This window comes from Podarcis erhardii (assembly GCF_964252035.2).
Source record: "Podarcis erhardii genome assembly, chromosome: 13".
NCBI lineage: Eukaryota > Metazoa > Chordata > Lepidosauria > Squamata > Lacertidae > Podarcis > Podarcis erhardii.
In genome coordinates, this window is record NC_138502.1 from 37,374,224 (window position 1) to 37,389,835 (window position 15,612).

The 15,612-nt window shown below is 42.2% G+C and overlaps 3 protein-coding genes and 1 long non-coding RNA gene across 6 annotated transcripts in view; 1 reads left to right on the forward strand and 3 right to left on the reverse strand.

Annotated features, from left to right (window-relative positions):
• The window catches only part of LOC309328017 (vomeronasal type-2 receptor 26-like), a 20,564-nt gene extending 12,143 nt beyond the window's left edge, over window positions 1-8,421 (reverse strand). The window contains exon 1 of the mRNA XM_081837837.1: window positions 8,358-8,421. The gene's annotated coding sequence lies outside the window, so the exon portion shown is untranslated. The remainder of the gene's footprint in view (window positions 1-8,357) is intronic.
• Window positions 1-9,220, reverse strand: part of LOC309327988 (vomeronasal type-2 receptor 26-like) — a gene marked incomplete at its 3' end in the record, with an annotated part of 12,565 nt that extends 3,345 nt beyond the window's left edge. The window contains exons 1-4 of one of the 2 annotated variants that reach the window (XM_081837737.1): window positions 8,986-9,220; window positions 7,961-8,243; window positions 6,409-7,257; window positions 5,393-5,620 (exon numbers count right to left, since the gene is read on the reverse strand). In XM_081837737.1, coding sequence (XP_081693863.1) covers window positions 5,393-5,620; window positions 6,409-7,257; window positions 7,961-8,243; window positions 8,986-9,212 — 1,587 coding nt within the window. In that variant the 5' untranslated portion in view covers window positions 9,213-9,220. The remainder of the gene's footprint in view (window positions 1-5,392; window positions 5,621-6,408; window positions 7,258-7,960; window positions 8,244-8,985) is intronic. The other variant, XM_081837738.1, reaches the window with a different exon arrangement.
• Window positions 8,655-15,612, forward strand: part of LOC309328331 — a 26,175-nt gene continuing 19,217 nt past the window's right edge. Inside the window, exon 1 of the long non-coding RNA XR_014150784.1 lies at window positions 8,655-8,745. This is a non-coding gene — a long non-coding RNA (uncharacterized lncRNA). The remainder of the gene's footprint in view (window positions 8,746-15,612) is intronic.
• LOC309327985 (vomeronasal type-2 receptor 26-like) overlaps window positions 10,766-15,612 on the reverse strand; it is a 16,243-nt gene continuing 11,396 nt past the window's right edge. For both annotated transcript variants that reach the window (XM_081837730.1, XM_081837731.1), the window contains one exon: window positions 10,766-11,760. In XM_081837730.1, the coding sequence (XP_081693856.1) occupies window positions 10,862-11,760 (899 nt within the window). In that variant the 3' untranslated portion in view covers window positions 10,766-10,861. The remainder of the gene's footprint in view (window positions 11,761-15,612) is intronic.

The following is a 15,612-nucleotide window of genomic DNA, read 5'->3' on the forward strand; positions in this document are numbered from 1 at the left end:
TGTTCCAATGAATCATTTATCTTACATAATACAGCCACTAAGGCCTCTTCTGTCAACATTCTTAACCGATTCAAGGTCATTCCCAAAGTCTCACAGCTTTATCTTGCAGCTGGAGATTCCCCCAGCTCAACTCTTGTAACAGTTTCTATTTGTATTAGTCCTTTTAAACACAGTTCAAACAATAAAGTTAGTTTCAATTTTCAGTTACTTTTACTCCTTTTTAAGAGCAGACGGAGAGAATAGAAACAATGTATCTCTCTTATTTAGCTAGCTGTCAGCGAACGTTCTATTCACTGTCAACGAACAATCCAAAAACGTCAGTCTTACTAGCAGCCCGTTTCCAGGTTCGGAGCGGTGGTATTTTGAATTTCTTCACTCTCTCCTGCAGGCACACACAATCCAAAACTTCCCCCCTCTTCTCCTGCTTCCAAGGGGGGTTTAGTATTTTCTACCAATGGAAATTTAGTCCTTTACAGTAGGCTTTCCAAGACTTTAGCTTATAGCCTCTTTGCTGCGATCTATTTACAAAAGGGGGAGGCGGACTTCCTGTTTTGAACCTCTCCATTTCGGTGCCAAATTAAGATGTTTGAAAACTCAATTCTCCGCTCTACTCACGGGTAGTTGCTTTAAGATCAAATTGTCCACAGGAAAAAGCGCTCTCCGGCAACAGCTATGCGGCTTCGCTCCGTGGAAGAAGCAGTCAATTCGAAGCACCGCGCCACTCACCCCACGTCGCTCCGGAACCCCGAAACTGGGTTTCCCCGCGAGTGGGGGAGGCGCAAAAGGTGCCAGCCGAATCCCAGGTTCACAGGCTTCACCCGCCTGTGATTTTTAATGGGTCTCCGCCTTCGCCGTGGCAGCCAGACCCAAATTTCCACGAGGCAAATTCCTCCCAATCAGAGGAATTCCGCCATTACCGGAGGCGCCAACCCGGAAGTCCCCTTATTTGAGTGATGGTTACATACCCCGAGTACCCAAAGAAAATTGGCCAGGTTTGAATGCACCTGTATTGATATTTGAATTACAAATGGCAATTGTCAGGGGACTGCCATCGGAAAGGGGGAGGGAGGCAGGGGGATACAGAGAGCCTCCAGTGATTCTGAGAAGCAGCTCCTTGTCTGGCAGTGGAGAAAACTATAACTCCAGCGGACCCGGGGGGGGGGGGAGTAGCCAGGTGAAGGGAGGGCTCAAAGATGCTACAGAGAGCCCAAGCGCCTCACCTAGCCCGGCCGGCCAGGAGGCACACACGCCGCTTCCATCACCCTGCTTGCGCAGAGGGGTGAAAGGTAAGGAGGGAAGGTAGAGATTTGGGGTCTCTAAGTTCTTATGCTGGGGGAGAAACAGGAAAGGGGCACTCTTGGAATCTGCAAGTGACTAAGACAGACATGAACTTTGGAGTTGTGCACCATAAATGTTGTTGTTTAGTCATTTAGTTGTGTCCGACTCTTCGTGACCCCATGGACCAGAGCACGCCAGGCACTCCTGTCTTCCACTGCCTCCCGCAGTTTGGTCAGACTCATGTTTGTAGCTTCGAGAACACTGTCCAACCATCTTGTCCTCTGTCGTCACCTTCTCCTTGTGCCCTCAATCTTTCCCAACATCAGGGTTTTTTCCAGGGAGTCTTCTCTTCTCATGAGGTGGCCAAAGTACTGGAGCCTCAGCTTCACGATCTGTCCTTCCAGTGAGCACTCAGGGCTGATTTCCTTAAGAATGGATAGGTTTGATCTTCTTGCAGTCCATGGGACTCTCAAGAGTCTCCTCCAGCCCCATAATTCAAAAGCATCAATTCTTCGGCGATCAGCCCTCTTTATGGTCTAGCTCTCACTTCCATACATCACTACTGGGAAAACCATGGCTTTAACTATACGAACCTTTGTTGGCAAGGTGATGTCTCTGCTTTTTAAGATGCTGTCTAGGTTTGCCACCACCTTTCTCCCAAGGAGAGGCGTCTTTTAATTTCGTGACTGCTGTCACCATCTGCAGTGATAATGGAGCCTAAGAAAGTAAAATCTCTCACTGCCTCCATTTCTTCCCCTTCTACTTGCCAGGAGGTGATGGGCCCAGTGGCCATGATCTTCATTTTTTTGATGTTGAGCTTCAGACCATATTTTGCGCTCTCCTCTTTCACCCTCATTAAAAGGTTCTTTAATTCCTCCTCGCTTTCTGACATCAAGGTTGTGTCATCTGCATATCTGAGGTTGTTGATATTTCTTCCGGCGATCTTAATTCCGGCTTGGGATTCATCCAGCCCAGCCTTTCGCATGATGAATTCTGCATATAAGTTAAATAAGCAGGGAGACAATATACAGCCTTGTCATACTCCTTTCCCAATTTTGAACCAATCAGTTGTTCCATATCCAGTTCTAACTGTAGCTTCTTGTCACACGTAGAGATTTCTCAGGAGACAGATGAGGTGATCAGGCACTCCCATTTCTTTAAGAACTTGCCATAGTTTGCTGTGGTCGACACAGTCAAATGCTTTTGCATAGTCAATGAAGTAGAAGTAGATGTCTTTCTGGAATTCTCTAGCTTTCTCCATAATCCAGTGCATGTTTACAATTTGGTCTCTGGTTCCTCTGCCCCTTCAAAATCCAGCTTGCACTTCTGGGAGTTCTCGGTCCACATACTGCTTAAGCCTGCCTTGTAGAATTTTAAGCTTGCTTAACCTTGCTAGTGTGTGAAATGAGTGCAATTGTGCGGTAGTTGGAGCATTCTTTGGCACTGCCCTTCTTTGGGATTGGGATGTAGACTAATCCTCTCCAACCCACTGGCCACTGCTGAATTTTCCAAACTAGCTGGCATATTGAGTGTAGCACCTTAACAACACCATCTTTTAAAATTTTAAATAGTTCAGCTGGAATATCATCACTTCCACTGGCCTTGTTATTAGCAGTGCTTTCTAAGGCTCATTTGATGTCTGGCTCAAGGTCAGCAACCACACTCCAATTTTCTTGAACAGATCTCTGGTTTTTCCGATTCTATTGTTTTCCTCTATTTCGTTACATCGCTCGTTTAATTTTGATGCTGCCCTTCTGGTGATGTCCATGTGTAGAGTTGTCTCTTGTGTTGTTGGAAAAGAGTGTTTATGATGACCAGCTTGTTCTCTTGACAGAACTCTATTAGCCTTTGCCCTGCTTTGTTTTGAACTCCAAGGCCAAAATTGCCAGTTGTTCCTTTTATCTCTTGACTCCCTACTTTAGCATTCCAATCCCCTATAATGAGAAGAGCATCCTTCTTTGGTGTCATTTCTAGAAGGTGTTGTAAGTCTTCATAGAATTGGTCAATTTCAGTTTCTTCAGCACCAGTAGTTGGTGCATAAACTTGGATTACTGTGATGTTAAATGGTCTGCCTTGGTTTTGTATCGAGATCATTCTATCATTTTTGAGATTGCATCCCAGTACAGCTTTTGCCCCTCTTTTCTTGACTATGAGGGCCACTCCATTTCTTCTACAGGATTCTTGCCCACAGTAGTAGATACGATGGTCAGCTGAACTGAATTTGCCCATTCCTGTCCATTTTAGTTCACTGATGCCCAGGATGTCAATATTTATTCTTGCCATCTCATTTTTGACCACATCCAGCTTACCAAGGTTCATGGTTCTTACATTCCAGGTTCCTATGCAATATTTTTCTTTACAGCATTGGACTTTCCTTTCACTTCCAGGCATATCTGCAACTGAGCGTCCTTTCGGCTTTGGCCCAGCCGCTTCATCAGCTCTGCATCTACTTGTTCTTGTCATCTGCTCTTCCTCAGTAGCATGTTGGACACCTTCCGACCTGAGCGGCTCATCTTCCAGCATCATAACTTTTATATGCTGGTTCTTTTTGTCCATGGAATTTTCCAGGTTGTGGGACATTGAACGCCAGGAACTAACAGCAGCAGCAAAGAAAACATGCTCCCCTCTTAACTTTCAGCTTTCTTGGGCACATGAAATTAACCACAATTATCTTGAATTTTTGCTCAATCCGCAAGAAAGAAGGGCATTTTCGCTGGCCAGGTTTAATTCAAATCCTTCAAACCTCCTATGGGGAAGCTTCTTGAGAATGGTGGAAGGAGAAAGAATTTGCACATGTGAAGACCATCAGGTGGAAACTCTTAAACATATTGTTCTTAAATGTAAACTATATGTTGATCTCCGCCAGCAGTTCCTAGGTATCTGAAGAAGTGTGCATGCACACAAAAACTCATACCAATAAAAAACTTAGTTGGTCTATAAGGTGCTACTGGAAGGAATTTTTTTTATTTTGTTTTGACTATAGCAGACCAACACAGCTACCTACCTGTACCTTACATGGTAACAACCAAAAGAATATCAACCCTAGATCAAAAGGCGAGAGATATTTTAATCTGACAACAAACTGGGAGAAGAGGTATGTTTTCACCTGGCGCCTAAAGATATGTAGGGAAGAGAGCCTCTTTGGAGGGGGACAGACTGATTTTTAAAAAATTCTTTGGCCCCCATTGTTTGAGTCTTCCTAAATCTAAGAAGTCCATTTCCTCATTGCACTGTTGGTGAGAAAAACAGCTACCCACAAATTCCATAGTCCCTGCTTCCTTCCCATCAGAGCAACCAACACCTCATTCTTGACAAGAGACTCATGAAATACCCTGGGATAGAGAGACACACAAGGTAACAGTCACTTGTACACCATATCCAGATGCAGGACAAGACTGGCCATGGGTGTTATCCTGGACAAGATGGGCCATTGGACTGATCCAGCAAGCTCATCTTAGGTTCTTATGTAGTGCAGCAGAGGAAAATCTAAAAATGCAATAATATTGTTTTCCTATATTTCATGGAAGTAATAATAATAATAATAATAATATTTTTTTATTTATACCCCACCCTCCCCAGCCAAGGCCGGGCTCAGAGCGGCTTACAAGCAATAATAAAAACAAGATGAATGATTACAAACTTAAAAACAAAAATAAAATACAACATTAAAATACAGTGGTGCCCCGCAAGACGAACGCCTCGCAAGACGGAAAACCCACTAGACGAAAGGGTTTTCCGTTTTGGAGGCGCTTCGCAAAACGAATTTCCCTATGGGGTTGCTTCGCAAGACGAAAATGTCTTGCGAGTTCCCGCAGGTTTTTTTCGCTTTTTTCGCCCTTTTCCTAAGTCGCTAAGCCGCTTATCAGCTGCTCCGCTGATAAGCCGCTTCTCAGCTGATCGCTAAAAGCCGCTAGACCACTAATAGCGCTAATCCGCTAAGCTGTCAATGGGCTTGCTTCGCAAGACGAAAAAACTGCTAGACGAAGAGAATCGCGGAACGGATTCTTTTCGTCTTGTGAGGCACCACTGTAATGGAACATTAAAATATTAAAATGTAGCCTCATCGCAGGAGGAGAAGGAAAAGAAAAGAAAAAAAGTAGGAATTATGCCCCACCTGGTGAAAGCTTCTGTGCCAAACCATTCTGTTGTCATCAATGGAAAGTTGCTGGCCTGGGGTGGCTTGCACATCCACCCTTCCAACCTTGACCCCCACGAAGGAATTATTTGGAAAAGTGACCAGGTTGGTAATATCAAAGCCAGCTTCTACTTCCCTGTTCTCACCAAAAGATACAGTTTCTCCAGCAGAGTTGTTGAAGGAGACAGTCCTGAGGAAGGGATGGAGCTGCATTGGAAGAAAAATAGGAACTGTGAAGTAATGCATATGTCTCTCCTTATTGGCACTCACGATGCCTCCTGTTTGTCTGCACTCTGTTTCTATACCACTATTTTAGGAACTGTAGCCATTTTTGTAACCGAGCTATGTTTGACTGCCTGCACAACTGACTGCTGTATGGAAAAGCACATGAATCTGACCTTTGAAGAGCTTTGCAAGTAAACAATGTATAACTTATTAATGATGCGACCTGTCTTTGTGCTAAGGAAGTGGGATGTTTTGGGATCAACTAGAAGGGGTACATTCTAAGGTTTTAATGCCTACATTTCATGCCTTTATTTGCTGCATGAGTTGCCATATTAAATCTCTTCTAGGGTTCTCTCACCAAAGAGTCCAACAAGAATGATATTGTTTAGCAAGCTCAGCAAAAACCTAAAAAAACAGGTTTTAAATCCTCTCCCTTACTGTTCCCCATCCCACTTCCCCATCCACAGCTACATTTTTCTCCAGGTCCACCGGCCTCTCCCTGCCAGCTCTCTCCTATTCATCTCAGTATAGGCACGGATCCTCCATGTAACTTGTATGCAGAGGGTCCGCCTTCACTAACAGGTTCTCTGCATGCAAAGGCTCACACAAAAAATGGGACAGGTCTGGTACTTCACTGTCTTACTCCATGAGTAGCTTTTCTGCACACAAGGGGAGAATGTGCTCTTACACAGGAGCTTGAAATTTTTCAGGGTGCTGTTTTACATATCACTGCCTACGTCTAATAAAGTATATCCCATGATAGGCATTACCTGCCAAGGCCAAAGCTCCTGCATTTCTCCTTCCACCACAGATTTGTATTTGGTCCTGGACAAGAACATGGCATGTAAAACATGTGCCGTTGCATAGACAGCATTATAAAGACTGTAGCTGTGGCCAGACATGGTCATCTCAAAAGCAGACGAAATTAGATTCTCCAGCTTCTCCTCTCCAGTGCAGGTTCTACTGGCCTCCTCCTCTGTACTGGAGTTTGGAAATAAACAGAGAAATACCTCTGCCCAGAACTGCTTGACAAAGCCATTTCCATTTGCCTCAAAAGGATTTTGTGCCTCAAGAAAGGATTTGAATCCTTGTACCACATTTGAATGAACTGTAAAGCGGAGAGAACCATGGAAGACTTGCATATCCTGGTTCATTTGATAGGTCGTAGCCGCGAAATCTAGCTGTGCTGTCAGAATCCACACCTTGCCCACAGATGTCTTGGTCACATTTTCCAATTCACCAAGAGCTACTATGTTTCTCAAGGGAAGCATGGACTTTGTTCCTCCATAGTAAACCACCACCTTGGCTTTACTTTCCATAATAGCTTGATAAATTTGGATCCAGTGGGGAAACATGTCATAATACTCAGCCAAAGATGTCGTTTTCTGGGTTGTCTCTGAGAAGGCCAAGCAAATGCCTTTCTGGAAGAACAGAGGTTTCAGCGTCTGAATAAATCTCTCTCCACCTTCTGCAGCAAGCAATCCAACCCACGTCCAACTAAAGTGCAGAAGTAACTCAACAATCCCAGTGTACTGATGGGCTTCATTGGGCACCATCCTGTAGAAGGAAGTGGATTGGCTTTGACCAGCATCTTCTGGGGCAAAGGAGCCATAAGTGAGCTAAAGGGAAATAAAGGAGCATCATCTACAAAAGCAGAAGGACTGGGTATGTGCATCCAGGGCCTTCCCACCCAGGAGGCAAAATGAGCCAGTTGCCTTAAGAAGGCAGGTTCCAGAAAGCTGGGAGGGGTGGCAGATTGCACCCTGTGTTTCTCAGCCTCCCCCGCCTTCTCTGCCACCCCTGCGTGCCCAGTTTCCAGCTCTCCTGCTCTCCTCTCCTTCCCTCTCCCTTTTTCTTTATCAACTGTGATCTCTCGGCTTTTAGAAGCTGCTGCTTTCTTCTCCTGTTTCTTTCATGTTGCTTCACCACAACATTTCAACTACTAATTTCATAGCATCTTCCCTTCCTCTATCAAACCACAAACACACAGAATTTGCATCAAGTGCCACAATGTGTGGGCAGCTGACTCCTGATAGGCAGGCTTCCAGCTTTGCAAGAGAGCAGCTTCAGTCTCCAACCAGTAGGCCATGGAGCAAAGGTGAGAGGGTCTCAGTCAGCAGAATGGAATTTTGAATACGTGTTTCTAGGTGTGTGTGGACAAGGAACTGGGGTGAGATGAGCAATCCTCTACCATCACATTACCTGGTGAATGGCAGGATCACTCTCCTTTGTCTGTCACTACTATTTCTATATTATACAAATCCTTTTTGGATAGAAAATATCATGGTGAATGTGTATGAAACCCCTAGCGCAGCATCTTACCTGGGGAATCTTGTAGATGCCCAAGATGTTTGCCAGGTAGACAGAGGTACCCAAGTCCAGTCCCCCAATAACTGCCACCAGGTTTTTCTGGGTGTCGCACTTGTAGTTGGGTCTAAGTGTGGAGGGAAGATTCAGAGCAGCCCGATAGGTCATCCTTTCATCGAAGTAACTGTCATAGATGTGGAATCCCAAGGTGATATTAGGTAAGATCTTGGGGTTCTCATTGATCTCCTTGACAGCAAATTCCAAGGCCAGAATATGCTGGTAGTTCTTTGGCACAATACTGCAATGAGAATTTTATGCTGTATCATTGAGAGATATGCTATGCATGTTGTTCAGGGGCCTCTCTATGATTTTTGAGTATTTTAGTGTAAATTTTGCACTAAATTGCACATACCTGCAGAACAATTTCCCTTAAAAGAGCAGAATTTCAGCTTAATGTAGGACTCATTCAGACTTCCCCACTCCTGTCATTTTTCTGCAGGAAAATCTGATCTTTACCACTCAATTGGAACTCAAACTTGCCTCATCACGTCTCCCAACTGACAGTTAACTGACATTTCTTCACTGACCACTACCTTCAGCTGAATACAGTTGGAATGTATCTATTCCAGGCCCTGTCTATAGCTATTAAAGACAATCATCTAGCCTGACTTGGATGAGAAGCTGACGGGTTATTCGAGCATCACCTCAAAGGAGAGGCGAGCCTTTAAGACACTTCACAAGAGAGTTTCTGAGAGGAAGATTCAGAACAGAGAAGGGCTTTCCATCTGAAACTAGCAAAGGTTAAACTTTGAGTCCTCCTCTTGTTAAACTCTCCTTGGAAGAGATTTGGTGGAATGCGGGGAGGAGAGAACACATCAACAAGTCCAGGCTCTCTCATCTCACTGACACATTCAGATCTGCATTTCCCTTCAGTGGAAGTAAATCCCACTGAACTCGGGGGAACCAGCTTCTGAGGAGGCCTGGTTAGAGCTGGGGGATATTTCAGTATCATTTGATTATTTGACATTTGATGTCTTTACTGTGTATTAAGGCGCTGATGGATAGTTAGCCTTTCTTTGAAGTCTTCTTTGTCAAAAGCAGCAAATAGATGAGAAGCAAGTCCGCCAACAATAAGATCACCAGGTTGGTAGTATTCATGGGGAATTCTGGACAGATCATGGACGGTGCAACTCATGGTATGTTTGCACACCAAATGTAGCAGATGAAAGAGAAGGGGCACAATAAACAGCAGCATGCTGAAGCACATATTCTTTCTCATCAGCCTTATTTCCATTCAGCACATGAACTTTGCTTCACAATCAATATCAATACAATATTCTGCCTTGTCACCAAAGACACCTCTAAAAATTCACAGATTAAAATCCTATTTTATAACTTGATTAAGAGAAAGGTAAAGATCCTTCTTCTTCCTCTGTCCTCTCCCTTGCAAAGAATGGCAGGAAGAGGTTATAATACCCATGTTTCGACATTGGTTAGTATTCTCTGGAAATCTGCTGAGACGTTATCAAAGTGATACTTAGCCATGCTGAGAGTGATAATTATAGGTGAGATAATAACAAGCTCTCTTTACATCAGGAACATCAGAAAATGCCCAATAATAATAATAATAACCCTGTTTCTGATGTTTCATTCAAAGTTCTTTCTGTTTATGGGATGACAAAAGGGCACGCAGAATTAACAGCAATGAGGAAGAGAAAAACAGTGGGCCAATCTCTTATCAGTGCTGACCAGTAGAAATGATTAATCTGACCTCCTAACATTTCCCACCTGAACACAAGCTCATTAGTTTTCTGACAATTATACCGAGACGAAGGAATGGTGAGAAGGACAACTATTTGTGTTCCTGATAGAAAAGTACCTCACAACTAATTGGAGGGAGTAATATATGGAAGTAATAAAAAAAAAAGAGTAGTGAATGGTGGTATTATATTTTCTGATAAAATGGAGCTTAATTTCACTCCTGTTCAAAATGCTTTTACTCCAAAATATTCATTCAGAAGCATTCTGCCCATCGTATTACAATAAACCCATTAAAAATACCAAAATCGTTATTCATTGAATTTTAAGTTTAAAACCCCCACACCAGGAACGGTCTAGCATATATTGCCCATGACCACAGGCATCCCCCACTGCACATGATGAATAACCAAATAATTTAATTAATACCCAGAAATGAAGGGAGAGAGCTGGAGAGTTCTCATGGCTTGTGAGGGCAGAGACTGGAGGTGCAGCAGGGGGATGTTTATGCTACTCAGTCCCCCCCCCCCACCTGACAGCTAATGTGCATAGAAGAGCAGCAGAAGCAGCAACTTTTCCACACATCCCCCAGTCAGCCCCCAAAATTCCAGATGTGGGTATTTTAGGTGCAGTATTTTTTATCCGGAATGGAGGGAGAGCAGCAGAGAAGACATCCAAAGGGTTTTAGATGGTGCTCCCCACTTATCCAATCTTCATTTATGAACGTGGGCCACTTGAACATAACCCCCAAGTAAGTGGGACTCGCTGTACTGAAATCTCTGAGACTGGATAATCATGACAGTAGCAACTCTACTGAAACCTTACTGATAGGGAAAAAACCTAGAAAGGAATGATAATTTTTTTTAAAAAAAATGTTGCTCAGTGTATTGTTTTTTCTTGTTCAGTTTCTAATCAATTACCCTCTGAATTTCTAGTCAGGTCTCAATATTTTATGGTACTGATGGTTTCTAAAATAATGCTTAGGGTTAAAACAAGATAAGAGGCTCCTGTCTCAGAGAGACCATATTTTGGTTTTAAAAGAAATCACACATAACAATTGCAACATGTAAAATATAACAGAGTTTAATGGTGTGGATACAGAGAGATTACATTGCTCATATTTTGGTGGAAAAAAACGAGAGATGTTAGATTAATTTGTTACTTCTTATTTATTAACTTCTCCTTGCTGTTCAGATCAGGTCTCAACACAATGATGTAGCATTTGGGAGCAAATATGGAGCCCAGTAAGCCAGCACTGGAGGCCAAGATGGAGAAGATCTCCACAGCCACCATATATTTCCCCTTGGTGCTCAGATACACTGGAACAAACGAGATCCAAACACTACAAAACAACAACATGCTGAAGGTGATGAATTTGGCTTCATTAAAGCTGTCAGGCAGTTTCCTGGCAAAAAAGGCCACAACAAAGCTGACAATGGCCAAAAAGCCCATATAGCCCAGGACACAGTAAAACAGGGCAACTGACCCTTCGTGGCAGCTTAGAATGATTTCCCTCATCACAGAGTGCATGTCGGAATGAAGGGATGGTGGAGAGGTTCCTAACCATACAGTGCAAATGCCTGTTTGGATAAGGGAACAAGAAATCACAATGGAGCTTGCCAGTCTTTTCCCCACCCACTTCCTCATTCGAGATCCTGGTTTGGTGGCCACAAAGGCAAGAACCACTGTGATCGTTTTGGCCAGAACACAAGAAACAGTCACTGTGAAAACAAGGCCAAAAGCCATTTGTCGGAGCAGGCAGCTCACTCTTTCTGGAGGGCTGAGGAAGATCAATGGGCAGAGAAAGCAGAGCAGGAGGAAAGTGAGGAGAGTGTAGGTGAGGTCCCGATTGTTTGCTCTGACAATGGGTGTGTCCTGATGTTTAATGAAGATGACTAGGACCACCACTGTGAGGAGAGAAAGAGAAAGAGCAAACAATGCTAAGCTCATCCCCAGAGGCTCTTTAAAGGACAGGAAGCTGATGGTCTTTGGAATGCATTGTGATTGGTCTCTGTGTGGATAGTGGTCCTTTGGGCACGCAACACAGTCTACCATGTCTGGAAAGAAAATAATACATTCAGATTTTGGATGTGTTGGAGAGCAACTGCTAACGGTGCGAGTATGGAACTGATAATGTTAAATTAGAAGTATCACACATATTTCAAGAATAACCAGAATGAACGTGATGCATGAGAACTCCACCTCAACACTTTGTGTTGGGTTATGTGGGGTATCCTGTAATGGCTTGCTAACTCCACATAACCCACATTGTTATTGTTCAGAACAGGTACAGTCCATGACCATTTTGCACAGGGGTTCCATTCCCAGCCCTGTTCACCCCCACGCCTATGCTGACCCCATTCCACCCTGCCCAGGTGTGCGATCACACATTAATCAGAGGCATGTGTGTTTGTTATTGCCTGAACTAAGACAGGTGTCTCCTACCAAGTCATATCACTGGTGCATTGAATTCAAAATTGCCAGCTGTATTTTAACCTGTGACAAAGATTAGATCATGGGTGACAAACAGATTCTTCTTAGGTCCATAATCCTTTATGGGAGGCTGTCTGCCAATAGGTATGGAGGAGAAATTTGGTTTTTATGCCACTTGAATGGGAAAGTTATCTAAATTGAACTCCTTGTAACAACACGTTAATCAAAGTACAGATGTCCTTAAAATGTGTACTTCTCTAAACATTTGGGATGAAAAACCTTAGATCCGGCAAAACATACAGTACTACACAGTCAAGAAGGGCTTCAATAGTAGGAGCAGCTGCAGCCCCGCAAACAAAACCTAAAGCTATGTCTACAGAAGACGCTTTGACAAAGGTTCTCGGGAAAATAAATGAATCTCTGGAATTTTTAACAAAGCAAGGGACTGACACAAGTAAACAAGTAGCTGAGATCTCAAAAAAATTGGATTTAAACACTTCTAGTTTAAAAGAACTGGGAACTCAAGTTTCTGCCAATGCTGAAAATATTGGAAAGCTTCTTGAGGAATCACCTACTACACGAAAGATTGCTGAGGAGGCAAGAGAGATTGCAACTGAAACACAGGGAAAAATACCACCGGTTGAAAAGAAACTGGCGGACCATGACTTATCTTTTGCGATGATAGATCTTCAAAGGAGGGATCGTAACTTAAGATTAAGGTTTGTCCCAGAAAGTGAACAGGACAACTTGGCGGACTTTATCACAAAAGAATTTTTTGATTATTGGCAAGAAGGCCTGCAGGGGGAGCAGCTTAAGATCATAAGTGCATTCAGACTCGGAATAAGACAGAAAAAGAATAAACCAAGAGACTGTTTGATTACATTGGGATCAAAAGAAGAAAGAGATAAAATTTTAAATCTACACTATCAAAATACATTGCAAATTGAAGACTCTTATGTGGAGATTTTTAAAGATATCCCGAAGGCCATTTTGGATGCTAGAGAGGATTATAAAGAATTGGTTGTACTACTGAAAAAAAGTAGAATTTTCTTCAGGTGGGAATTCCCCCAAGGCCTATCTTTTAAGTACAGAGGAAAGAAGGTCAGAATAAAGACACCAAGTGACAAAGATAAATTCTTGAGAGACTACGGAGAAGACCTAGTGAAGGAAGCAGAACTTGGAGAAGAGCCAGCAACATCAGGAAAAGGACTACTGGACGTGGCAAATTTATCGTTTGGACTACAGCTACCAACGGACGAAGAGCAAAAATTGGGAGCAGTAGGAGGAACAAGTAAATAATCTCATTATGGCCCTGCGAGTGCTGAGTTGGAACTGTAATGGTTTGAACATTCCTCGCAAGAGGAAGAACGTTTTTCATATTCTACAAAAACAACAATTGGATTTGATTTGCCTACAAGAGACTCATGTGACAAGAGCACATAGGAAACTACTCATCAATAAAAAATTAGGACACGAATTTATCTCATCAGACAGAGTGAAAAAAAGAGGAGTGGTTATATATGCAAAGGATAGATTGATGCCGAAACAGTTATTTAAAGATGAACAAGGAAGATATCTGGCAATTGAAATTCAGTTACAAGGTCAGAAATTTTTGATTTTAGGAATTTACGCACCAAATGAAGGCAAATCTGAATTCTTTAAAAAGCTACATGAGATTTTACTGGATTACCTGGACTCAAACATAATCTTGATGGGAGATATGAATGGAGTTGTATCCACAAACATGGACAAAGCGCAAAGACAAGCAATCTCTAAAGATGGGAGGTTACCAAAAGTATTTTTTGAAATGACTGACAATATGGACTTAGTTGATATATGGAGACTAAAAAACCCCCTTGAAAGAGAAGGAACCTTTTTCTCTGAAGCTAAAATGACTTAGACTAGAATTGACCAAATATGGGTCACTAGAGGATTGGCAACGAAGGTTAAAAAAGTAGAAATCTGCCCAAAGACTTGCTCCGACCATAATGCCGTGAAGATGGAAATGAATCAAACAACAGCTGGCACATTTAGATGGAGAATGAATGACTCTTTATTTAGAGATAAAGAATTTTGCAAAAAGGCCCAAAAAACATTAAGAGACTATTTTGAAATTAATATGAGGACAAATGTGGAAAAAAGAATAATCTGGGACGCAAGCAAAGCAGTTATGAGAGGCTTCTTGATTCAACAAAATGCAATAAAGAAGAAAAGCCAAAATGAGAAAAAGGATAAGATTTTAGAAAAAATCAAAGAAGGTGAAAAGAAATTGAGATTAAAACCAAAGTCTCAGGAGATTTTGCGAGAAATTAAATTATATCAAACCCAATATATGGAATTGATGAACCAAGAGATAGAATGGAAAATTAAACAAATGAGACAGAAAACGTTTGAATCTGCGGATAAATGTGGGAAATTTTTGGCTTGGCAATTGAAGAAGAGACAAAAATTGAACACAGTAACAAATTTAGAAGTGGACGGAAAGAACATCAACAATCCAAAGGAAATCAGATGCTGCTTCCAGAGATATTTTAAGCAATTATATGCACAAGGGCCAGAAAAAGAGACTGACATAGAACAATTTTTGAAGAAAAATGGGATGAAGGAAATTTCAAGTCAAGACAAAATATTTTTGAATCAGAAAATAGTTGAACAAGAGATAGAAGACGCCATTCAAAATATGAAACTAGGCAAATCTCCGGGACCTGATGGACTGACTTCCAAATATTACAAGACTTTAAAAGAATGGTTAATACAACCACTGAAGGAAGTCTGTAATGAAATTCTTGAAGGGAAAGAAGCACCTGATACGTGGAAAGAGGCTTATATAACGCTTATACCGAAGACAGAGATTGAAAAGACTCAACTGAAGAACTACCGCCCAATATCTCTATTAAATGTGGATTACAAAATTTTTGCTGACATCCTAGCTAAAAGATTGAAAAAAGTTTTGATGGGGGAGATTCACAGGGACCAATCGGGCTTTCTCCCGAAAAGGCATCTATCAGACAATGTAAGGAACATAATAGACATTTTGGAAATGCTAGAAGTTAATATAAATACAAAAGCTGTTCTGATATTTGTGGACGCGGAGAAAGCCTTTGACAATATTTCTTGGGCATTTATGAAGAAGAATCTCCATGGGATGGGGGTAGGTCAAGGTTTTGAAAATGGTATAGGCGCTATTTATTCTGAACAAAGAGCAAAGCTAATTGTAAATAATGTTATTACAGAAGAACTTAAGATAGAAAAAGGGACACGTCAGGGGTGCCCAATTTCCCCACTGTTGTTTATTTTGGTCCTGGAGGTTTTGCTGAATATGATAAGAAAAGACCAGCTGGTTAAAGGGGTTCAGGTCGGAGCGAGACAATATAAACTGAGAGCTTTTGCAGATGACTTGGTACTTACATTGCAAGAGCCAGAATCTAGTACGAAAAGGGTTTTGGAATTAATTCAAGAGTTTGGTCAAGTGGCAG